At 47.5% G+C, this 25,534-nt stretch overlaps 3 protein-coding genes across 3 annotated transcripts; 2 read left to right on the top strand and 1 right to left on the bottom strand.

Moving 5' to 3' along the window:
- Window positions 1-186: 186 nt before the first annotated feature.
- Window positions 187-3,502, bottom strand: fbxo5 (F-box protein 5). The gene is made up of 6 exons (XM_079280701.1): window positions 3,396-3,502; window positions 2,123-2,720; window positions 1,777-1,947; window positions 1,379-1,469; window positions 824-1,057; window positions 187-568 (listed from the first exon to the last, which is right to left on the bottom strand). The coding sequence occupies exons 2-6, from the start codon at window positions 2,692-2,694 to the stop codon at window positions 308-310; spliced, it is 1,329 nt and encodes a 442-aa protein (XP_079136827.1). The 5' UTR covers window positions 2,695-2,720; window positions 3,396-3,502; the 3' UTR covers window positions 187-307.
- A 1,405-nt stretch (window positions 3,503-4,907) lies between these two features.
- On the top strand, window positions 4,908-10,875 carry mtrf1l (mitochondrial translational release factor 1-like). The gene is made up of 8 exons (XM_079280702.1): window positions 4,908-5,876; window positions 6,054-6,133; window positions 6,204-6,308; window positions 6,473-6,551; window positions 7,050-7,213; window positions 7,500-7,617; window positions 7,731-7,867; window positions 10,257-10,875. The coding sequence occupies exons 1-8, from the start codon at window positions 5,453-5,455 to the stop codon at window positions 10,467-10,469; spliced, it is 1,320 nt and encodes a 439-aa protein (XP_079136828.1). The 5' UTR covers window positions 4,908-5,452; the 3' UTR covers window positions 10,470-10,875.
- A 658-nt stretch (window positions 10,876-11,533) lies between these two features.
- desi2 (desumoylating isopeptidase 2) lies at window positions 11,534-24,082 on the top strand. The gene is made up of 5 exons (XM_079280705.1): window positions 11,534-11,592; window positions 14,522-14,594; window positions 14,661-14,754; window positions 16,732-16,873; window positions 22,001-24,082. Exons 1-5 carry the CDS (start codon window positions 11,554-11,556, stop codon window positions 22,274-22,276), a joined length of 624 nt encoding a protein of 207 aa, XP_079136831.1. The 5' UTR covers window positions 11,534-11,553; the 3' UTR covers window positions 22,277-24,082.
- The last annotated feature ends 1,452 nt before the right edge of the window (window positions 24,083-25,534 follow it).

The raw sequence follows: 25,534 nt of genomic DNA, 5'->3' as shown, positions 1-25,534 counted from the left end.
TTATTCTGTTTCCTTTTGGGGGAAATTGTCTCGTTGAAGAATCCCAGAAACACAAGATCAGATTTATGAAACATTTATTTACAGGAAGTAAATATGAACATTTATTTTAAAAAACAAACTATTTTAAAAGTCTCAATATATATTTACATCCATTTCATTTAAAACATAATAAAAGTGATACATGTATTGAAAGCGTTCTTTTCTTCTTTCTGGCTGATTGTCCAGCAGTGTTGTAAACAAGTGCTTCAGCAGAAGCTTCCAGCAGCTTTAAAAGCAGAATAAAAGCCTCGGGGGGGCGAGGCTCCGGTCACAGGCGCCGGATGTTCCTCTTGCTGCGAGCGCCGCCCGGTGCGACGGGCGTGGTCTTCAGGGCGGGGGTGTGCGCTCGGGGACGCACCACCCTGCAGGGCGTGGAGCCGTGGAAGGCCTCCCGGCAGCGGGTGCAGAAGTCGAAGAGGCAGCCGGCCCGAGTGCACGTGGCCCTCTGGACCTCGGACGAGTGCGTCGCCGGAGAGCCGCAGCGTCTGCAGGGACGCAGAGACTCGTGCTGCTTCAGAGCGCTGGCGGCCTGAAACACAACACAGAGGTTTGTTACGAGTCAGAGGAGACGGCACTTTAAAGTTCTTCATTTAATAAGAAACGCTCAACGTTTCAGGTTCTCAGATGTGAGAATCTGAAGATTTTCATTGTTACAGTCAAATACGATGAAGCTAAAGCCTGAAACAGAGCTGCGTTTACAGATAATAAACTGCATCGCTGCTGAACACCAAAGTAAAACGTACATGACATCACTGGACGGCCTCATTAATGTGAATAAACGGACCTGCAGGTACTCAGTGAAGCGGGTACACGGGGGGGTCTGTGTGCCGCCCCTCTGACAGACAGCCGGCCGTCTGAGGAGCCTGCAGCTCGGGGTGGAGGAGGATGAAGAGGAGGAGGATGAAGAGGAGGGCGTACCCGAGGAGGCCAGCGCCTGCATGCAGGACAGCACCACCCGGGACACGGAGACGTCTCGAGTGAGTCCACAGCCGCTCTGCCTCAGAGAGCTGCTCGACTCCTAGAGGACGATGAACGGAGGAGACGTTAGAGCGAGAAGACGAGGAGGAGGAAGAGTCACGCGTTGAACTAAGAACGGCTGCACATCCACAAACACACACTTTAGTCACCAATGTTCAGATTGGTAGAAAACATTTTGTTCCTCCTTAAAAACAAAGTTATGAGTATAATCGTCATAAAGCGGAGCGCTCTATGCGCCACGTTGAGATCTGATATTTTACCTTTGAAATCCGTCCAAAATCAGTCTAAACGAGTCTTGTGTCTCATAATCCATGTGTGACGAGCCCGCCGTGTGTGTGTGTGTGTGTGTGTGTGTGTGTACCCTGAGCGTCTGCTCTGCTCTCCCACATCGACTCCGAGCTGCTGAGTCATCACTGATGCTCCTCCTCCAGGTCCGGCTCACTTTCTTACAGCTGCGAGGAAACCAGGTGAACACACGATGAATAAAGGAAGCGAGCCAATCCTTCAACACGTTCTTATTATTTCATGTTTGTTTTTATTGTAGATGGTTTTATTGTTCCGTTATCAGGGTTTAAATCAGACCTCGACCTCTCTGTAGTTATATGAACTCACTTTGTAAACTGTTTAAATAAATCCAGACACGGTTAAATATCCTTCAGAAGCGCTTAAAGATTTCTCTTTAATCTGAGCTCGCACATGTCCTGTAACCCGACGTTCCTTCCATCAGCGACTGATAATGAACCCTCTGGTCTAGTCTACCTGATGAGGTCCAGGTCCCCCAGCAGGGACAGGATGTGGGTCAGGATGCTCCTCATGTTCCTCGACAGCAGACATGAAAACACGTCGACGTGCTCGCGGCCCATCTGGCCTCCGATCACCCGGTCCAGGAGGTGATGCTCTGCTACCTTTGTGATGACGCTCCAGTCGTACCTGACCCACGGAAACAAACGGGATTATTGTTAATAATATAGTCGTGCTTATTCAGTACGACTGAAACAAGGATTCTAACGTTAGTCTCAGGTGTGCCTGAAGCATTAAAGAGTCAGCCCTGAACCTGATGATCTGAGGCTTCAGCGTTTAGAACTCTCTCTAAACACAAACCCACCTCTTGTTCTTCTGGTAGCTCTTCGCCAGCTCCTCACACACGGCCCTCTGGAAGTTGAGAATGGGCAGGTTTGGGTCTCTGTTGCGGTCGGCCGGCGTGGCCGACAGCGAGAAGGTCGCCGGCCTCCTCTTGTGTCGATCCACCGGCGTGTGGGAGTCCGTCCTCTCTGGACATTTGGAGGGAGAGCTCTTTGGTGATGTGGTCTTGTCTTGACGTGCAGGTTTTCCCTGTTTGTGTTCCTCCTCCTCTTCCTCCCCGCGGTGCTCATCGATCTGACTGTTGTTCCGAGACAGATACCCGCTGTCCTCGAACCGGTCGTCCACGGTCCTGTCCTGCTCCCTGCCGGTGCTGTTCTCCTTGTTGTGCACCGCTCTGGTGGTGTTGTTGAACAACACTGTGGGGGCTCCTGCAGGGGGACACTGGGGTTTGATGTTGGGGGGCTCCTTCAGTGGGGACGCTTTTAGGTGTGACACCCTGGACTCTGCAGCAGCTGAGCTTTTCTCCACACCGTTAACCATGGCAGCCTCGTAACGTGGGCACTTCATGATGATGGCCGTCTGACAGTCAATCATACACGCTGTGTGCACTTTGTAGGTTTCTGGATTAAAAAGGAGACAAACAAGCAGCAATAAGTTTAAGTTTAATACGGTTTAAATGTGCAGCATGGCTTCTCTCTTCTTCTCTCATGCTAAACAGACTTATCCACCGATAAAGGAAGGCAACTAGTCCATTAATAAGATATATAATAAAGATATATCGATACTAAACTGGTATCACGAACTTTAAAGACACTCGGAATCTTTTCTCCCGCATGTTTGTTTTTCAAATAATTTAATTTTGGCGCCACGCAGCTAGATTTGGCGGAAACGTGACGTGAAGATAGTCGCGACTTCAGGTTCTTAGTCTTTAAATGCACAACTTGTTGTGTTAGTAGAGGGTTTAGTAATGATGGCATCTGTTAAAACATGTTAAATGTTAAATAACTTACAGATGACGTTACTGAGCTGCGTTTCCGCGCGTGCAGGCAGGAAGTAGCTTGTAACTAAGAAGCTAACTTCATTTATCTCTTACGTAACTAACGTCACATACATAGCTATACTATACATGTGTACATGTTAAATATACTCCGACTACAGCGTAGTCACGGTCGGTATTGTTAACTTAGTTAACATCTAGCCCGTTGACTGACAAGCTAAACTAGCTAAGATACGCTACTAGCTAACTTTGCTACGTTACGTACGTTAACATTATTATATAAAGTGAAGACTCCTACCTTACGTGTGTTACGTTTGTTAATATCGTTATCCAAACGGCAGACTCTTAGCTTCCCTCCTTTTAGCCGCGGAGCTAACTCTGAGCTAACTGTCTCTTCTTCTTCACAGATTAAAATGCTCTGAGACTGAAAACGGAGCTCAGTGTTTCTGCAGCTATTTGAAATCCGTGCGCAAAAAGACGTTAACCAATCACAGCGAAGCGGGCGTTAGTCTCTTTAAACCACCGACCAATGGGGAGTCAGGGATGTCTGCGGGTGATGACGTCAGCGCGCAGGGGAGGTGGTGTCACTGGCATTTCCCTTCCGAAGGGAAACACGGACGGAAAGATACATAAACTGTCATTTCTACAGGATTTAAGAGCCTGAAGCCAGTAAAACCTCAGCCGAGTTCAACATGAGGCTGCAGCACATTATGAGCAGTGATATGAGCCCGGTAGTGACATTAAAACATCTAAATTATATTTATGAAGCTTAATATTGTTAAGGGAGTTCATGGTTTCCACGTGAAATACTCTTGAAAAACAGAAAATCAGTTCATATTTCACCGACACCGTTTACAGGAGAGCCCTCTGTTCTGTTTCATGTTTTTAAAACGATATGCTGTTGAAAGACTGACCATTCAGAGGACAGTTCACACCCCCACCTGGAATGTGTGAAGCTGCTCTTACATTGAAACCGGACAGTAGGGGGGGGGGGGGGGGGCTGCAGGATGCCACAGCTTAGTTTGTAAACAATACTTTCAGTAGTTCACTTGATGTTGTGCAATACAGGCAACAAATGAACGACAAGGGGGTGATCAAGTCACAACCAAACTGTAACAGGGTGTTATTTTAATATATATATATACATATATATATATATATATATATATATATGTATATATGTATATATTGATGTCTAATGTACGATAGAGTGAAACAGGGAGATAAGAGACCGAGCAGGTTGTGTATGAAGGGGGGGGGGGCTCACGTCTTTACATACCGATGTGCATCATGCTCATTTAGTCACACAGTCATTTCAATTACAACCACGACACATTCAGGTGAAGCTCACTGCGTTTCATAATGCTTTTTATGCACCAGTGACTTAAACAGAGACACATAACACTTTAAAAACAGACTTATTTTACTCTTATGCGGTTTGATTTTATTTATCATATCCTCCTGTACAGTTTTACAGTGAATTATGTAGAATTATGTAATTCGTATGCGTAACATTCCTTTTGGCAATAAACTGATTCTGGATGATGAAGGATTTCCACACAAATACAAATAAGGACATTAAATAGCAGACAAACATAATTTATGTAAAATACTAAAATAAACAAAATACACAATAAAACACACCATAACTTGAGCAGACTAAAAATAAATATCTACAATATAATTAAAGGCTTTATATCCTGAAGTCAAACTTCTCCCATGTGACGTCTTTAGCCTGCCGTAATTTTGTCTGCCGAAGAAGACGTCTTACCGACTGCGCATGCGTGTATCATTCAACATGTCTGCGCCCTTCAGCAAGGTGGGAAACAAACGAAATCTTTATAACTCGCATTAAGAATCCGTTTTCCTTCGTTATCGCCGCACCGATGTTTTCCGGTGACATGATGGATGTAACGGATTATTCGGTTGTTTGCTATTTGATTTAAAGATGATATTAGCGAGTTGTTTACTCTCTCAAATGCTCTTATTCTGGTGTATGTGTTGAAATCCAGCCCTTAATAGCAACAGCGTCTTATTTTAAATATTCCTAATTAAAGTTGCCGGTTTGGTTTGTAGTTGTTGACTTCTGCAGGAATACCACACACATCTGAACCTTTATTTTATAAGTTCAAATTTCAAAATAAAGCGCTGCTTGTCGTGATACACACCCGCAGAATTCAATAATGACTTTATTAGATGCTGAATATTTCTCAACATAGCAATTGCAGCGGTACATATTTTAGTTAAACATAAAATCATTAATTATTTGAATGGAATTTGTCCGAATGTTCCTTCCGGACTAGAAAGAAAGCCAAGTCCTACCAGGGTCTGTTTGTTCTGCCACACAGTGACTCTATGGCTTCCAGAAGAGCCGCTAACCTTCTTCCGAGAGGAAGGGAGTGCGTCTCCAGTCTGTGGGTTCAAAAACCACCAAACAGCCTCAGACAAACGGTCTCATTTCTCCACCACTGTCACAATGACTGTGGCAGAACCACGAGAGCTCTTCACACCGGCACGCCTTTGACGGCGGCCAAGCTGCTGTCGGTGGACGAGCTGTTTGCCAAAAGGTCTCTGCAGGAACACCTGAAGAAGGTGGAGACGGAGTACAGTGAGTGTCTGAGAGCGGCCGGCGGCGGCGGCGGTGTGACTGAGCAGCGCTGTGAGGACGAGCTGAGGGCCAAGAGGACCAGAGTGTCTCTGCTGGCTCCTCTCATCCAGAGCATCAGAGAGCTGGACACCAAAGAGAGAGAGACGGCTGAGACGGAGACGCTGCTGAGAGGTGAGACACACGAGGAGGAGGAGGAGGAGGAGGAGGAGGAGGAGGAGGAGGAGGAGGAGGAGGAGGGGGAGGAGGGGGAGGAGGAGGAGGATAGACTTTCTGACGATAGAGAGATAATCCTCATGTCACTCGACTTCACTTTCCTGTGTTTTTATTGTTTTTTCTTTTCCTCTGAAGATGACGACGCGGCTCTGAGAGAACTGGCCGAGCTGGAACATGAAGGATGTCTGCGAGATATTGAAGATCTCAGACAGAAGGTAACTCCTCACTTTGACGGCCTTCAGATGTTCCTCACGTTCATGTCGTTTTACCTTCGTCTCTGCTCAGATCCTGGAGCTGCTGCTGCCGGCGGAGGAGGCGGATCTGAGCGACCTGGTCCTGGAGGTGACAGCCGGGGTCGGAGGTCAGGAGGCCATGCTGTTCACTGATGAGGTGCGAACGTGCTTCACGATCACATTCACTACTTTTCAACAGTTTCTGTTTCAACGAGTCGCCTCATATAATAAATAATAATAAAAGGAACAAAGAGGGATTTGAAGAAGAGGAGCGATGAAGCACCGTCTGTGTATTTACCACTCGTCTGGTCTCCCCTGAAGGTGTTCGACATGTACCAGCGCTACGCTCAGCACCACGGCTGGTCCTTCGACGTCCTGGAGCACATGACCAGCGAAATAGGTCAGAGGTCACGCACACTCCTGATTGTAGTCGGGTTAAAGGTCGGTTGTTACCAGCTTCTGAAAAATCAAAGTCAAAGCTTCAAGTGTTAAAGCTGCATTCTCTCTAGTGTCCACCAGGGGGCGACTCCTCTGGTTGTATAGAAGTCTATAGAAAATGACTCTACTTCTCTCTTGATTTATTCCCTCAGTAAACATTGTAAACATGAGTTTATGTCTCAATCTCTAGTTTCAAGTCTTCTTCAATACAGCATGATGTTCATTTAGTACATTATGGTCCATTTAGAGTCCATTTAGAGTGTGTGTATGTGTGTGTGTGCACATGTGTGTGTGTGCACGTGTGTGTGTGTGTGTGTGTGTGTGTGTGTGTGTGTGTGTGTGTGTGTGTGTGTATTTCAATAACTGACTTCAAACACAAGGGGGAGCTCTTCCACAAAGTGGAAAGCAGACAGCAGAGCAGACCTCCGGTCGACAGTAACGTCTCCGTGTTGGTGCTCAGGTGGACTACGTCACGCCTCGGCCAGCGTCAGCGGTCCGCAGAGCTACAAGAGGATGAAGTTTGAGGCCGGAGTCCATCGGGTTCAGAGGGTTCCCAGGACCGAGAAACAGGGCAGGATGCACACCAGCACCATGACGGTGGCTGTGCTGCCCCAACCCACGGAGGTAAGAGTCACCGCACAACCAAACAAACACGCTTTATTATCATCTGACCTTTATTTAACCAGGCGAGTCACTGACAACACTTCTTCTTCTTCTCGTTGTCAAATCATCCGTGCACTCTCGACCTGCTCGTGCAGCGTTTTGACATAAAACAACATAAAAACAAGTTCTATGTCTGTGGCAGTTGTTGCTTAATCTGAAAGAAGGTCTTTTATCAGCGGTCCTCCTTTGAACACTGATATCTGTATCAGAGCAGGTCTGTTCATTGACATGTTTGTGTTCCTCTCAGATCTCTCTCACCATAAACTCCAAAGACCTGAGGATAGAAACCAAGAGAGCGAGTGGAGCCGGAGGTCAACACGTCAACACCACAGACAGTGCGGTCCGGATCGTCCATCTGCCGACAGGTCCGCCTTCCTCCTGAGAGTGTCAAGTGAGTTCAGCTGCCCTCATAAGAAGAGTGCTTTAATACTGTGTGTGTGTGTGTGTGTGTGTGTGTGTGTGTGTGTGTGTTTGGTAGGCGTGGTGGCAGAGTGCCAACAGGAACGCTCACAGATAAAGAACAAAGAGAAGGCCATGAAGGCTCTGAGAGCAAAACTGTACGGAATGAAGCTGGAGGAGGAGACGAGCCGACGCTACAACCAGCGTAAAGTACAGGTGGAGACATTTAATGTGATGTAAAGTACAGGTGGAGACATTTAATGTGATGTAAAGTACAGGTGGAGACATTTAATATGACGTAAAGTACAGGTGGAGACATTTAATATGACGTAAAGTACAGGTGGAGACATTTAATATGACGTAAAGTACAGGTGGAGACATTTAATATGACGTAAAGTACAGGTGGAGACATTTAATATGATGTAAAGTACAGGTGGAGACATTTAATATGACGTAAAGTACAGGTGGAGACATTTAATGTGATGTAAAGTACAGGTGGAGACATTTAATATGACGTAAAGTACAGGTGGAGACATTTAATATGACGTAAAGTACAGGTGGAGACATTTAATGTGATGTAAAGTACAGGTGGAGACATTTAATGTGATGTAAAGTACAGGTGGAGACATTTAATATGACGTAAAGTACAGGTGGAGACATTTAATGTGATGTAAAGTACAGGTGGAGACATTTAATATGACGTAAAGTACAGGTGGAGACATTTAATGTGATGTAAAGTACAGGTGGAGACATTTAATGTGATGTAAAGTACAGGTGGAGACATTTAATATGACGTAAAGTACAGGTGGAGACATTTAATATGACGTAAAGTACAGGTGGAGACATTTAATATGATGTAAAGTACAGGTGGAGACATTTAATGTGATGTAAAGTACAGGTGGAGACATTTAATATGACGTAAAGTACAGGTGGAGACATTTAATATGACGTAAAGTACAGGTGGAGACATTTAATGTGATGTAAAGTACAGGTGGAGACATTTAATATGACGTAAAGTACAGGTGGAGACATTTAATGTGATGTAAAGTACAGGTGGAGACATTTAATATGACGTAAAGTACAGGTGGAGACATTTAATGTGATGTAAAGTACAGGTGGAGACATTTAATATGACGTAAAGTACAGGTGGAGACATTTAATGTGATGTAAAGTACAGGTGGAGACATTTAATATGACGTAAAGTACAGGTGGAGACATTTAATATGACGTAAAGTACAGGTGGAGACATTTAATATGACGTAAAGTACAGGTGGAGACATTTAATGTGATGTAAAGTACAGGTGGAGACATTTAATATGACGTAAAGTACAGGTGGAGACATTTAATATGACGTAAAGTACAGGTGGAGACATTTAATGTGATGTAAAGTACAGGTGGAGACATTTAATATGACGTAAAGTACAGGTGGAGACATTTAATATGACGTAAAGTACAGGTGGAGACATTTAATGTGATGTAAAGTACAGGTGGAGACATTTAATATGACGTAAAGTACAGGTGGAGACATTTAATGTGATGTAAAGTACAGGTGGAGACATTTAATATGACGTAAAGTACAGGTGGAGACATTTAATATGACGTAAAGTACAGGTGGAGACATTTAATGTGATGTAAAGTACAGGTGGAGACATTTAATATGACGTAAAGTACAGGTGGAGACATTTAATGTGATGTAAAGTACAGGTGGAGACATTTAATATGACGTAAAGTACAGGTGGAGACATTTAATGTGATGTAAAGTACAGGTGGAGACATTTAATGTGACGTAAAGTACAGGTGGAGACATTTAATGTGACGTAAAGTACAGGTGGAGACATTTAATATGACGTAAAGTACAGGTGGAGACATTTAATGTGATGTAAAGTACAGGTGGAGACATTTAATGTGACGTAAAGTACAGGTGGAGACATTTAATATGATGTAAAGTACAGGTGGAGACATTTAATGTGATGTAAAGTACAGGTGGAGACATTTAATGTGACGTAAAGTACAGGTGGAGACATTTAATGTGACGTAAAGTACAGGTGGAGACATTTAATGTGACGTAAAGTACAGGTGGAGACATTTAATGTGACGTAAAGTACAGGTGGAGACATTTAATGTGACGTAAAGTAACCTCCTCTTCCTCCTCCACCTCTTCTTCCTCTTCCTCCTCTTCCTCCTCTTCCTCCTCCACCTTCTTCTTCTTCCTCTTCTTCCTCCACCTCTTCTTCTTCTTCTTCCTCTTCTTGCTCTTCCTCCTCTTCCTCCTCTTCCTCCTCCACCTTCTTCTTCTTCCTCTTCTTCCTCCACCTCTTCTTCTTCTTCTTCCTCTTCTTGCTCTTCCTCCTCTTCCTCCTCCACCTTATTCTTCTTCTTCTTCTTCTTCCTCTTCTTCCTCCACCTCTTCTTCTTCTTCTTCTTCCTCCTCTTCCTCCGCCACCTCTTCTTCCTCCTCCACCTCTTCTTCTTCCTCTTCCTCCTCTTCCTCCTCCACCTCTTCTTCTTCCTCTTCTTCCTCCACCTCTTCTTCTTCCTCTTCTTCCTCTTCCTCCTCTTCCTCCTCCACCTCTTCCTCCACCTCTTCCTCCTCTTCCTCCTCCAGATTGGCACTAAAGGCCGCTCAGAGAAGATCAGAACCTATAACTTCTCCCAGGACCGCGTGACGGACCACCGGATCGGCGTGACGGTTCACGACATCAGGAGCTTCCTGCTGGGGGAGGAGCTGCTGGACCACATGAACTCCTCTCTGCAGGAGGTCTCCAACCAGGAGACGCTGGAGGAGCTGCTGGGAGAAAACCAGCAGGACGGCTCGTGAGTCTGGAAGAGAAAGCTCCTGTTCAGCACCGAGATATCAGGAGGAGGAGATATTCTTCTGGCAGAAACATAAACCCTGTAGTTCATCCGCATGGTCATCCATCATCTGAAAGTCTCAGTCAGGTTTGTGTTCTGGAGGTAACATTCGTGGTGTCTGTCCTCTCGACAGAGACACCAGACTCCATTCACAAAGCAGTGATTGTGCCTCAGCAGCTCAGACAGTCGCCAAACGTCACTCGTTCATTCCTCTGTGTGCTGAAGGTTCACACACTCATTCATACATTGATCAATAACAACATGGAGGAAATAGATTGTTGTATGTGTGTTGACAGTGTATTCTGATGTTCTACAAAGAGATATAAATGTAAAAACCTTTGACTCCAACATGTGAACATGAAAGAAGAATGTTGAACCAGATTTTAACTCATCTTCTCATTTATGTTCTGGAAATGTATTAAAACGAGCTCATATTCAGGAAGACCTTTTTCATTAAAAACGACATCACCCACAATGCTTAGCGCAGCCCCAGGTTAGATTAATCGAGTGCGGATCCATCTCCCCCCCCCCCCCCCCCGGAGTCGACTCGCGCATCCTGAGCGCGACCGTTAGCTCGCGGTTACCGAGCAGAGGAGCATGTCGGGAGTTCCATTCTGATGCTTCCGCTTCATGGCGCTTTGCTGCTTCATCACGCGCTCGGGGAGATGAATTTGTGATTTCTTTCCGCGTGAACTCGCCTCCTCGAAGACGTCTTGTTGGCTTTTTTCCCCACTTCGACCTCGGGATCCGAGCGGGTTTTTAGCAGGTCGGTTGGTTTTTAACGGAGACGAGAGGCAGATGTTTGACGGTTCAAACCCCCCAAAACACCAAAAACCCCCCAAACCGGGTTGTGGAAGTGAACCATCAAGCTGATCAGAAGGGGGGAGCAGGGAGGGCTATTTTGGGGAAGGGCGAGAGTTTGTATCGCTCCGGAGGAAGGAGGAGGGGAGGAGGAAGGGAGGGAGGAAGGAAGGAGGAGGGGAGGGAGGGAGGGAGGAGGAGGAGGAGGAGGGGGGACGTGAAGGGGAGAAGACATCCTGACGCCCGTGATGGCAAACGAGCCGATCATCCTGAACGTCTACGATATGGTGAGATGGTTGTTTTCTTCACTTCTTTACGTTTCATTTGTACGTGTTTCCACGCGTGACGCCAAACTCCATCATTTAAACGCGTGATTATTTGAAGAGGAATATCACGTGTTCTAAAATAGATGTTCTCATGATTATGACCCTCTGTTTATTCAGCATGCACTCACGAGCCACACTGCTGATTCAATATAATTTCACGTCACGTGTTTTATTCCTCGTCTTTCATCGCGGTACGATGTGAGAGCCTGTAGACTCAACTGCAAATGAGTTCTCTCATTTAAAGACTTTTCACTTTTTTAATGTTTAAAGCAGTTTAAATGGAGTTCAGTGTAACACACTCAGACAGACAGTGAATCTCATCTCTGTGTTTTAAACTAACTTTAAATCACATCACTGGTTCACACTGGTAACAGCTGAGCGAGGGTTTGACTGTTGGACTCCATGGTGAGATTTTTAAGTGTTTCCTTTGTAACCACGCAGCACAAGGGGACGGTAAGGTAGAAGGGACGGGAATGTGTCTCCATGTAGTGAGCGACCGACCCGTTGACGAGTCTTTGACCGATACGGGTCCTCTGTGGTGGACATATTGCACCATAACGAGGTCCAGAAGACGCCGGAGAGATGAGATGTGTCATCGTTTTGAATTCCTACTCGGCGTGAAGTTCTTCTTTCCCATCAGATTTATTGCTGTTGCTCCTCTTTTCAGCTGACGGTCAATAAGTCTCCACAGACCTGAGGTCAGAGGGCAGTTTGTGCATTATATCTGTTATCTCTGTCCTTCCTCACACCTAGATGCATGCTTTCCTCTCCTTTCCTGTCATCCCCTTGTCTCCTCCCTCACCTCCTCTTTCCTTCCTCCCTCATGCTTTCCACTCGACAAGACTGAAGAGCTTCTTTATTTTGATCGTATCGTCCATGTGAGCGGCTGCAGCGTCTTCTTGACACTTTCTTTACTAAAGCTACGTATCTAACACACACGCGCACGCACGCACGCACACGCGCACACACGCACACGCGTGTAATGTAAATGTCCAGCTCCGGGCACGTTGTTGCTTCTTGTGTTTTTACTGGTTGGTGTTTCTGGTGCTTCTGTGTGACGATGGAGTAAACCGTGTGTGCTCACTGACGGACTGGTAGACCTGCTACAATGCTGTTTCATTTCAATTTCTCAGTCAATTCCAGTGAGTTGTGCTAAGCTAGGCTAACCAGCTCCTGGCTTCATATTTAGACGACAGACATTTAGAAACACAGTCTGTATTTTCTGCACAGAAACTAAACGCACTATTTGTTTCATCGATTCATTGATTGGTTGTTAACTACGACAGTAATCGCTCACTATTTTGATCATCAATTTATAATTGTATCGTTTTTAGAGGAAAAAAGGGAAATTTCTCTGAATCCAGATTCTTAAATCTGAATATTGTTTTGTTTCTTTCCTCTGTGGACAAAATGTTTTCATTTTGCTGACATTTTACAACGCTAATCGATTAATCGAGAGAATAATCGTGAAGAGAAACAGAATAAATAGTCGTTAGTTAGCAAGAAGCTACTGCTTAGCTGGAGAACGATGTCTGCCTTCTGATCTGCGCTACAGCCCACATTCAACCGTCTGTTGTCTTTACGTGCTGACGGAGCGGTTCAGCTCATCGGACGCCATGTTGGATGGAGACGTTTGTGTGAAATGTGATCGACACAACAGTCTGAAGTTATTCTGCTTATTATCTTCAAAGAAAATAAACTGAATCCTCACAAGCTGGAACTAGAATGTCAGGTTTAAAAAACCATCAATTCGATGAAAAGTGTTGCTGAATAATGGACGGATTGTTCCACTATAAACGGTAGTTAGCACAGTGCTACGTGCTACGAGGTGATGTGCATTATGACACCACAGCAGGATGAGGCTGAACTAAACATCCTCCGCAGATTAACAAACCGTCAGAAAATGTGATTAGTTCCGTTTGCAGGAACACGTTTATTGTTCGTGTCCATCAGGATGAAAATAATGCCGATAGAAAGTCACCGAGGGTCCTTATTGGTGGTGGAGACGTGAACTAACGCATCCATGTGACGGAGCGTCAGTCAGAGGAAGTGATGTAGTTTATAATGTCCACAAAGACGGCTGGTGGTGGACGGGAGGGGACATGTCATGTGACTTTCAGGTGTGTGTGTGTGTGTGTGTGTGTGTGTGTGTGTGTGTGTGTGTGTGTGTGTGTGTGTGTGTGTGTGTGTGTGTGTGTGTGTGTGTGTGTGTGTGTGTGTGTGTGTGTGTGTGTGTGTGTGTGACATCATACATGTCAGATTCATTCATATGTCGACAGAGAAATATTTGAACTTTGATCTATTTTGTGGTCGATCAACAGAAAGTTAACCCTTCAGCCACGGTTTTGTTTTACAACATGGAATCATTGTCTCTTCACCGAAAGCCAGGAAACAGATGTTGATGCATTAAATCAAGTGGACGCCAGAATAACATGTTAGCCCCAAAAGTCTGGTCAAGTATAATGCGTGAGTTCATGCTGCAGGAACGAGGCCACTACCCCAGACATGACTCAGCATTTATTCACTTCCTGTTCCCTCGTCTCGACGTCCGTGTCCTCTGAAGGGTTTTCAGCTTCAGACGAATGAGATGAAGTCTGAAGAGACGTTTGGTTCTCTGATACAAAGAGTGTGAAGAGACGACTCGACGTCCTCACGACAACACTCGTCCTCCCTCAGCTTAGTGGAGACGTCACGTGACGTCTCGTCTTCTCGTCTCCTTGTTGGTGGCGGCGTTTGTTCACTACTTTCCAGGTTACTGGACACTATAAATAGTGTCAATATTTAGATTCATTGTCAGTTCTGAATCCCTTGAAGCACAATGTGACATCAGAAGTTCTCTCTGAACTTTATGTGTTTAAATATTTAATTCAGTGTGTGTTTCTGCCTTCAGTACTGGATCAATGAGTTCACCAGCACTCTGGGCATCGGAGTCTTTCACTCAGGGATCGAGATCTATGGAAGAGGTGAGAAACCACACACACACACACACACACGTTGCGCTAACCTCTGTTATTGTGTGTGTGTTGTAGAGTTTGCCTACGGCGGACACCCGTACCCGTTCTCAGGGATCTTTGAGATCACACCCGGCGACGCCACCGAACTCGGCGAGACATTTAAGTTCAAGTGAGTGTGAGATGTTTGGTTGTCGGATTGAATCACATTCTCTGTTTTACGACGTCTCCAGAGTGCTGAGCTCAACAGTGTGAGACGTCAGAACAGGAACCGCTTCACTTCCAATCTACAGCCGGAGGTTCTGCAGCGTGTAACGTGTTCTCCGGTTACCTGAGTCACCTGCTGCATGAATAATAACGAGCGGTGCAGCTTGAGTATTAATTATCACGTTTTAAACCTGCTGAACGAAGCCAACAGACGCTTTCTCATTCCAGGTGTCGAACCGTGAACATGTTCATGTGCTTACTTCTGTTTTAGATCAGAGGTGAAGTGACTCCAGTCAGACTCCAGTCAGACTGGAGTCTTTGAGGAGAACATGTTCATTGGATGTTTTGCACGTTTATAAAGTCTGATAATTGTCCTTGTTGGTTTTATATATCATACATTCACTTCGACGTGTAACTTGACATCGAGCTGGAAAAAGAAGTCAAACGCTGGCGTGCAGCCACGTGTCGCGTTACCAGATACTCTGTTCATCGGTGCACTGGACTGCAGCATGTCTTTATGATCATGTTCTGATCCTGCATGTGAGTAAACCAGCGGTATGATTCCAGATTTCAGAAGGTCAAAGGTGTTGAGGTGAACTGGGGACATCAGAGCGCTCGTCAATGTGTGATGTTTCTCTGTCGTCATTCTTACGTTCTACAGTTCAGGTCTGTTGTGTTGGTCGGTTTCAAGAGGTTATTTACATCAGCCCAGGCTCTGTTTCAGCTGATGTGTGTTACTTCTGCTCTAGTTGATCTGCCCTGTGGCTGCACACACACACACACACACTCTCTCCATGCAGGCCACTAGACCACAAGCATGGACCATCTGGAACAGATGTGTCCACGTCTTACTGAGGTGTCTCTTTGGCTCTTTGGCTCTGTAGCTCCAGAGCTCCATTCCCCGGTAATGCTACATTGTGCACAACAAATCTGTGTTGAAAGAAAGAGCAAGCCAGTTAGCTGTAGGGTCGGGTACCGGAACTCTGTGGCAACATGGCACCGGTTCCTACACGTCCGTATCTACCGGACCCAAACGCAACGCAGATTTCGGTGCTTCCTTTCGGTGCCTGAGCCGATTGAAATACTTTCTTACACGACTCTGATGACTCCGTCCTGGCAGCAGGACTCGGTCCTCCGCTCCTCACTCAGTATTATTACAACGGGAACGTAGCGCTGCCGCTCATAAGCACAACAACACAGGCACGCCAAAGCTTCTTCTTCTCCTTTGAGGTGTACTGGCGGTTGGCAAACGACGAATTGCCGCATTACCGCCACCAACTGGTAAAATAAAATAAGTCAGGAGACGTGTCGTATTTTGCCAGAGAAGGAAAATATGCTCATATTGCTGCAAAATAATTGCTGAAGTTTGAAGCTGCAGTGTGTGTACAGAGTGTGTGTTTTGTATTTATTTATTTAAGTATACTGTAAACTGTTAACAGTTAACATATTGTTCATAGTTAAAAAGTTTGAAGCTGTAGTTTGAAGCAAGTGTTTTGTATTTATTTATATTTACAGTATACTTTAAACAGTTAATATATTGTTCAATTTGAAGAAAAAAGTATCGGTTTAGGCACCGGTATCAAGCTGTATTCAGTGAAGATGAGTACAAACGGTAATAAAGGAGTGTATATTGAAGTACATGGGATTTATTGTTTTGTGTTTTGTAAGAGCTGCACATGCTCGGTACTGATCGGACATGGTGCTAGCGGAGCGTGTCACGTTAGCCAGAGCGAGCAAAATGTCATCAATTTGGCGGTATATTTTACACTAGAAACTCTATCACGCTAGATGATGGCAGACGGTTCTATAGCATTTATTCAGTTTGACAAAGAGCCATGGAACAATCATATCTCATCCGTACAGGGGTAGTAGTGTACAGATGTTAATGTGTCTATTTTAATATCGATTAACGCCCGATCACGTGCCCCGCTCGTCTCTGCAGAGAAGCCATCGTCTTGGGCAGCACCGACTTCACAGAAGAAGACATGGAGCGGATCGTGGAGGAGATGGGGAAGGAGTACAAAGGCAACGCCTACCACCTCATGCACAAGAACTGCAATCACTTCTCCTCAGCACTGTCAGAGGTACACACACTCACACACACACACACACACACACACACACACACGTCCATAGACATGCACATGGGCAGTGAGGACCACTCTTTCTGCTCGACTTAAAAGACAAATGAATGTTGCGTTTCAGCACTAGGTGGCACCTCAGCTTTGTGTTTGTCCAAACAGGTGTGTGTGTGTGTGTGTGTGTGTGTGTGTGTGTGTGTGTGTGTGTGTGTGTGTGTGTGTGTGTGTGTGTGTGTGTGTGTGTGTGTGTGTGTGTGTGTGTGTGTGTGTGTGTGTGTGTGTGTGTGTGCGTGCGCGCGCGCGCGCGCTTTCAATCAGCTTATCCTGGTGTGACTAATGAGCAGGGAGTCTTACAGTTAGCATCGAGCACTGAGATGGGGATTAAGACACTGAGCCCAGACATGCAGCACCAGCTGACGCACACACTGATGTGAAGACAGAGTGAAATATGCAGACATTCACACATCCGTGGACACAAATAGATGCATGAGATGAATTGATGAATGAGTGAAACCGACTGTTTGCAGTAACACTCAGCTGATGCGCCGCTGCCCTCAGGACTTGATTCTCATGATAATAATAATAATAACTTTAATTTATATAGCGCCTTTCAGGGGACCCAAGGCCGCTTTACAAGAGTAACAGTGAGACAAAAACAGTTTAGACAAACAGTCAGAAAAACAGAACAAGTGAACTAGGGGCCGAAAGCCTTGGCGAACAGATGGGACTTGAGGGCCCTTTTGAAGGCGTCCAGAGTGGAGATGTTGCGGATCACCGCAGGGAGAGAGTTCCAGAGGGTGGGGGCTGCCACACTGAAAGCTCTGTCCCCGAAGGTTCGCAGTTTGGTGCGGGCGGTGGCAAGCAGGCCAGAGTCTGAAGACCGCAGGTTCCGGGGAGGGGCATGTGGGCGGAGGAGGTCCGATAGGTACTGGGGGGCATGGGCATGGAGGGACTTGTAGGTGAGGAGGAGGATCTTGTAAAAGAGTGACATCCCACCATCAACACTGAATTAATTACATCTTTTCACACAAGATGCAATTTCCCTGCAGATATGGATTGATTTCTTGTACCGTATTCCTTTTTTTTCTTTGTTGATGACGGTGACCTCGTTGTTAAGGGAGGCAGAGGACGCCACGATGGGACACGACGCTGTTGCAGCTTCGGGAGATGGAGCGTGAAGATGAATTCTCCAGAGAGTCGACGCAGGGATTTGGAGCACAGTGTATTCACTCACACCAGCACAGACACTCACAGGCTTCAACAGAAGAAGCAGCAACGAGGTTCCTTTCTACAGGAGCGAGCTAAGGGAGCTTTGGTCAGGTCAAGGTTCACCAGCGTTAGGGACATGGATGCTCCTCCTACTTCTTCAATCTGGAGAAGTCCGTCTCTCGAACCAAACAGATGGTGTGTCTCCGCCTTCCTGATGGTGAGATGACGACTGACCCGAGGGAAATGAGGCAACATGCTGTAAGCTTCTACAGCGCCCTCTTCAGGAAGGAGGACAACCACAAAGAGAGTGTTGACGAGCTGCTTCAGGGCCTTCCTCAGCTGGGCCCCGAGGACAGAGTTGTCCTGGACGCCGACATCTCCCTGGAGGAGCTGACCGCTGCTGTGGGTCAGATGGCTGCTGGGAGAGCTCCTGGACTGGACGGGCTGCCTGCGGACTTCTATAAACACTTCTGGACGTGTTTGGGAGCCGACCTGTGGCAGGTGCTGCAGGAGTGTTCACAGGCAGGTCTGTTACCGACGACATGTCGGCATGCAGTGCTATCACTGTGACCCAAAAAAGGAGATTTGTCCTTACTGAAGAACTGGAGACCGGTGGCGTTGTTATGCACAGACTATAAACTTCTTTCCAAGGTGCTCGCCAACCGGCTTAAGAACTTTCTGGAGTCTATAATCCACAGAGACCAGTCTTACTGCGTACCGGACAGATCCATCATGGATAACATTGTTCTCATGAGGGACTTGTTGGATCTCTGTAAACTGTATAATATTGATGTTGGGGTTATATCATTAGACCAGGAGAAGGCTTGTGATAGGGTTGGTCATAGCTTTCTTTTTTCCACTTTAAGAGCTTTTGGTTTTGGGGAAGGGTTTGTGTCACTGCTGGGTTTGATGTACAAGGAGGCTGCTTGTCTGGTGACGGTGGGGGGCGGTTTGAGCTGTCCAGTTCAGGTCCAGAGAGGCATCAGACAGGGATGTCCTATCTCTGGACAGTTATACTCCATTGCCATTGAGCCTCTTCTGAATAGGTTGAGGTCCCATCTATCAGGACTAATGTTACCTGGGCTGCGTCAGCGCCCTCGCTGGTGGTGTCTGCATATGCTGATGATGTTTATGTGTTCGTCAAAGACCAGAGGGATGTCCAGGTCCTAGGTGACAGTTTAGCCGTGTTTGAGGGGGCATCTTCAGCGAAGGTAAACTGGGGAAAAAGTGAAGCTTTGCAGGTTGGGCAGTGGGCAGACAAAGAAATACCAAAGCTACCAGGAAGCATCAGATGGGGAAGGCAGGGTTTGAAGGTTTTGGGTGTTTTTTTGGGAACAGAAGAGTTTCAAAAACAGAACTGGGAGGGTGCTATGGAGAGAGTGTGTACCAGATTGTCTAAATGGAAATGGCTGCTACCTCAGCTCTCTTACAGGGGGAGGGTCCTAATTGTCAATAACTTGGTTGCCTCGACCCTTTGGCACAGGCTGGTAGTCCTGCCTCCACCACAGGGCCTGATTAAAGACATCCAGAGGGCAGTTGTGGACTTCTTCTGGTCAGGGCTTCACTGGCTGAGATCTGCTGTACCTGCCGGTCCAGGAGGGAGGGCAGTGCCTGGTGGACTCGCATCACGAATCACAGCCTTCAGACTGCAGACGGCTCAGAGACTGCTGTACAGTTTCGGCCTGCCATGGACGGATGCTGCCTGTGTGCTACTGAGGAGGGCCGGACGCTTAGGCTACGACAAACACCTGTTCCTGCTCCAGCCCCAGTCAGTGGATCTAACTGGTCTGACACCGTTCTATCAATCCGTCCTACAGGCGTGGCAGGTTCTTACAGTCCATCGGAGAGCTGTGGCGACACCAGGAATGTGGCTCTTTGAGGAGCCGCTGTTTGGAAGCAACTATATCACGTCCCAGGTCCTGACGTCCGTCAGCCTGAGATCCAGACTGAGAGAGGCCGGCTGTGTGAAGCTGGGTCATCTGATGAAGACCTCCATCCCTCAACTTGCGGAGCTGATCAACATCCGGTCCAGCAGGCTGCTGCTCGGGCTGGTGGAGGAGGTCTGTGCGTCCCTGCCAGAAGTCCTCCGAGCGTTTGTTGGAGACCGTGCAATATCTGACCAATGGGACGATGAGTGTGAGTATGTCTTCCCACCCCTGGCTGTCTGTCCTGCTGTGGGACAGTGGGAGGATGAGGAGGACATCCTGCTGTCTCTAAAGACACCCCAGGTGGAGGACTTTGAGACTCTGGGGAGGAAAGCAGCGTATCAGGTCAGTGTGAAAGTCTCTAACTTGCGCTCTCTGGCAGGAGTGAGGGTGTCGAGGTGGACCGAGTCTTTGGGGGGGATCCTCCCCAAGGGGCTGTTGGCGGTCCCTGTACAAACCCCCTGTAGACAAGCGGACAGGAGACCTCCAGTGGAGGATTGTACATGGGGCCATAGCTACAAACAGGTATCTGGTGCACCTCGACCCTGGCTCAGGGGTCAGCTGTCCTTTTTGCTCGCAGACAGAATCTATCCACCATCTGTTCGTTGAGTGTTCCAGGCTGGTGAGACTCTTCAGCCGCCTGAAGGCGTGGTTTCAGGGCTTAGGAGAACACTTTCCTTTCTGTCTTTTTATCTATCTATCTATCAAAAAGAAATCTGTGCACACACTAGTGGATTTCCTTTCAGGACTGGCTAAACGAGCTATTTGGAAAACAAGGAAAAACCGGGTGAGGGGTGTCGGGTCAGAGGACGTGAGCTTGATGCTGACCGGACTGCTGGCTGCTCGGCTCAGGGTGGAGTTTGGTTTCTACAGTCTGACAAAGAAAACTGAACTCTTTGTGAACATTTGGGCTCTGAACGACGTTCTGTGTTCAGTCAGAGATAATGCTCTGTTTCTGAACCGATGAGTTTGTGTGTTTTTTTAGGTTTTTGTTGTTTGTTTGCGTGATTTAAGTTTGGTCTGAGAAACAGTAAAACTTTGTAAATGGAATTTTAAAAAAATTAATAAAGATACATTTTAAACCTCTCCTCTCTTCTCTCTCCTCTCCTCTCCTCCTCTCCCCTCTTCTCCTCTCTCTCCTCTCCTCTCCTCTCTCCTCTCCTCCTCTCCTCCTCTCCTCTCTCCTCCTCTCCTCTCCTCCTCTCCCCTCTTCTCCTCTCTCTCCTCTCCTCTCCTCTCTCCTCTCCTCTTCTCTCCTCTCCTCCTCTCCTCTCCTCCTCTCCCCTCTTCTCCTCTCTCTCCTCTCCTCTCCTCTCTCCTCTCCTCTTCTCCTCTCTCTCCTCTCCTCTCCTCTCTCCTCTCCTCCTCTCCTCCTCTCTCTCCTCTCCTCTCCTCCTCTCCCCTCTCCTCCTCTCTTCTCTCCTCCTCTCTGTGTTCACTTCCTGTAGTTCAGTCAGTGTCTCCTCCTTGTGGTCACATGACTGTTGTTCTCGGATGAATCAATCATGACGTCATAGTGCAACACTTTAATGTTTTTGTCACAAACCGTGACAGCAGAGGGAGACGCATTCAATGAAACAGTGAATCAGTTATTTATGAAGTCTAAAGTAATGAAACAGACAAACACAAACTAAGATGAATGTGAAGTCAGTCATGTCAGCAGTGTGAGTGAGTGGGTGAGAGTAGAAGCAGCCTCTGGACCACCTGAGCGCTCCGCACAGGGCCAGTGCTGCTGAGGCCTCAGGTGCTTCCACTGACGACCCTCTGCCACAGCTGTGAGGAAGGCTTACAGTGAACTGAGAGGAGACATTTACAATGAGAACATGAAGAAATATCCAAATATTAAGCTGAGTTTTAGGTGCTTTTCTGTGACGGAAGCGTTGGTCACACGTGATGTGTTCAAGGACCCTGGTGAATCTGACCGGCGGTGTAGTTGTCTCACGCCGCTGTGGGTTGACTGCTGTTGTAAGAGCTCCTTTTCTTTCTGCCTCCTCAGATCCTGTGTGGCCGCGAGACCCCCCGCTGGGTCAACCGTCTGGCCTACTTCAGCTCCTGCGTGCCGTTCCTCCAGAGCTGCCTGCCCAAAGAGTGGCTGACCCCGGCCGCCTTACAGTCCAGCGTCAGCCAGGAGCTCCACGGAGGAGCAGGAGGAGCAGGAGGAGAGCTGGAGGAGGCCGAGGACGCGGCGGCCTCGGCCTCCCTGGCGTCCATGTCTCCCTCCTCCAGCCCGTCCTCTTTGCCTCGTCATTCCCGCCACCAGCCCCGCCGGTAGACCGCTGGGAGACCCTCGTGAACCCGCTGATCCAGACCCACGTCCGTCTGGGACATCCAGACCGCCTCCAGGTGTTCCCGGCGGTCAGTCCGCTGTGGTGGAAACCAGTGAGATGAATGACCTCAGACTCTTCACTGGTTCTTGTCTGGTGGTCTCCGGTCTGTTGGACGCAGCCGATGCTCAACACGGCGCTCGGAGCCCTCGTTGCTCCTGAAGGGTTCTCCACACTGTGGAACATTAAGCGCTCCACTCGGACACGTTCCAGCGTTGTGGTTTAAACTCTTTCATCTGGTCTGCGGCCGTCGTCAAAGAGCAGCAGGCGGAGTTTGAATCTCTGCATCTTTGTGCGTCTGGACCTCCGACTTCTAATGGGAAAGACTCGCTTCTCCTCAAACTCCACACTGACACCAGTCCGTCATGATCACCCGGTCATTCATTCACCGGTAACGTTTGAATTAGAGAAGCCTTTCTGTCAGTAGCAAACCGCCACAGTGCCTTTGAGCAAAAGGCACTCGAACCCCACAAGTGTCCGGTGGTCCGCTGGTGAGCTCAGTTTTATACGAATGAAGAAAAAGAGCTTTGTTTAGTGTGTGTGTGTGTGTGTGTGTGTGTGTGTGTGTGTGTGTGTGTGTGTGTGTGTGTGTGTGTGTGTGTGTGTGTGTGTGTGTGTGTGTGTGTGTGTGTGTGTGTGTGTGTGTGTGTGTGTGTGCGTGCGTGCGTGCGAGACAGAGCGAGTTTTTGAGCTTCATTTAGGATTTGAACTGTTAAAACACACGGTTATTTTCAGGACTTTGTTTTCTAACGAGACAAACGGTGATGAAGCAAAGACGACGGTCCTCTTGAGACCAGGACGGGAGTGATTTGGACCGAGAGGATTATTATTATTATTATTATTATTATTATTATTATTATCGTCTTTTTTTCAGAGAGAAGTAAACTTTATTTTGATCACTGCTGGTGTGTTGGCGCCCTCTGCTGGCTGTTGTCTGTACTGTTTCCTCTTCACTGCTTCACCTCGTTTACTTCACTCATCATCATCCTCCTCATCTTCATCACCCAGCAGACGGTGATTCCACGTCTCCACAGATCACTGACTTGAGGCCAAAGACGGATTCAACTCACCGGTCGTCCACCGGCTCGTCCTTTTGATGCGACGCAGTCGTATCGTCTCAAACAGCAACACGTTCCGTGTGTGGTGAGAGGGAACCCTCGTGTGTGTGTGTGTAGTGAGAGGGAACCCTCGTGTGTGTGTGTGTAGTGAGAGGGAACCCTCGTGTGTGTGTGTGGTGAGAGGGAACCCTCGTGTGTGTGTTGAGAGGAAACCCTCGTGTGTGTGTGTGTGGTGAGAGGGAACCCTCGTGTGTGTGTGTGGTGAGAGGGAACCCTCGTGTGTGTGTGTGTGTGTTGAGAGGAAACCCTCGTGTGTGTAGTGAGAGGGAACCCTCGTGTGTGTGTGGTGAGAGGGAACCCTCGTGTGTGTGTGTGTAGTGAGAGGGAACCCTCGTGTGTGTGTGTGTAGTGAGAGGGAACCCTCGTGTGTGTGTGTGGTGAGAGGGAACCCTCGTGTGTGTGTGTGGTGAGAGGGAACCCTCGTGTGTGTGTGTGGTGAGAGGGAACCCTCGTGTGTGTGTGTGTGTGTTGAGAGGAAACCCTCGTGTGTGTAGTGAGAGGGAACCCTCGTGTGTGTGTGTGTGGTGAGAGGGAACCCTCGTGTGTGTGTGTGGTGAGAGGGAACCCTCGTGTGTGTGTGTGTGTGTTGAGAGGAAACCCTCGTGTGTGTAGTGAGAGGGAACCCTCGTGTGTGTGTGTGTGGTGAGAGGGAACCCTCGTGTGTGTAGTGAGAGGGAACCCTCGTGTGTGTGTGTGTGGTGAGAGGGAACCCTCGTGTGCGTGTGTGTGTGGTGAGAGGGAACCCTCGTGTGTGTGTGTGTGTGTGGTGAGAGGGAACCCTCGTGTGTGTGTGTGTGTGGTGAGAGGGAACCCTCGTGTGTGTGGTGAGAGAGAACCCTCGTGCGTGTGTGGTGAGAGGGAACCCTCGTGTGTGTGTGTGTGGTGAGAGGGAACCCTCGTGTGTGTGGTGAGAGGGAACCCTCGTGTGTGTGTGGTGAGAGGGAACCCTCGTGTGTGTGTGTGTGGTGAGAGGGAACCCTCGTGTGTGTGGTGAGAGGGAACCCTCGTGTGTGTGTGTGTGTGGTGAGAGAGAACCCTCGTGTGTGTGTGGTGAGAGGGAACCCTCGTGTGTTCTCGCTGACTTGTTCCACAGGGAACTTCCATGAAGCCTCCGGAGGAGTCGGACCTGATTTGTACCTTTTTGTTGTAAAGTTATTAAAGAGAAGTCTACAAGCTGTGTGTGGTGTGTCCTGATGTCCTGAGAGGTACATGTTGTACTACCTGATACTTGTACTCCACTACCTCCCAGAGGTCCATGTTCTACTACCTGGTACTTGTACTCCACTACCTCCCAGAGGTACATGTTGTACTACCTGATACTTGTACTCCACTACCTCCCAGAGGTCCATGTTGTACTACCTGATACTTGTACTCCACTACCTCCCAGAGGTACATGTTGTACTACCTGATACTTGTACTCCACTACCTCCCAGAGGTACATGTTGTACTACCTGGTACTTGTACTCCACTACCTCCCAGAGGTACATGTTGTACTACCTGATACTTGTACTCCACTACCTCCCAGAGGTACATGTTGTACTACCTGATACTTGTACTCCACTACCTCCCAGAGGTACATGTTGTACTACCTGATACTTGTACTCCACTACCTCCCAGAGGTACATGTTGTACTACCTGATACTTGTACTCCACTACCTCCCAGAGGTACATGTTGTACTACCTGATACTTGTACTCCACTACCTCCCAGAGGTACATGTTGTACTACCTGGTACTTGTACTCCACTACCTCCCAGAGGTACATGTTGTACTACCTGGTACTTGTACTCCACTACCTCCCAGAGGTACATGTTGTACTACCTGATACTTGTACTCCACTACCTCCCAGAGGTACATGTTGTACTACCTGATACTTGTACTCCACTACCTCCCAGAGGTACATGTTGTACTACCTGATACTTGTACTCCACTACCTCCCAGAGGTACATGTTGTACTGCCTGATACTTGTACTCCACTACCTCCCAGAGGTACATGTTGTACTACCTGATACTTGTACTCCACTACCTCCCAGAGGTACATGTTGTACTACCTGATACTTGTACTCCACTACCTCCCAGTGGTCCATGTT

Source organism: Melanostigma gelatinosum (assembly GCF_949748355.1).
Source record: "Melanostigma gelatinosum genome assembly, chromosome: 12".
In the NCBI taxonomy this organism is placed as follows: Eukaryota; Metazoa; Chordata; class Actinopteri; order Perciformes; family Zoarcidae; genus Melanostigma; species Melanostigma gelatinosum.
This window is presented reverse-complemented; position numbering and strand designations above follow the sequence as displayed.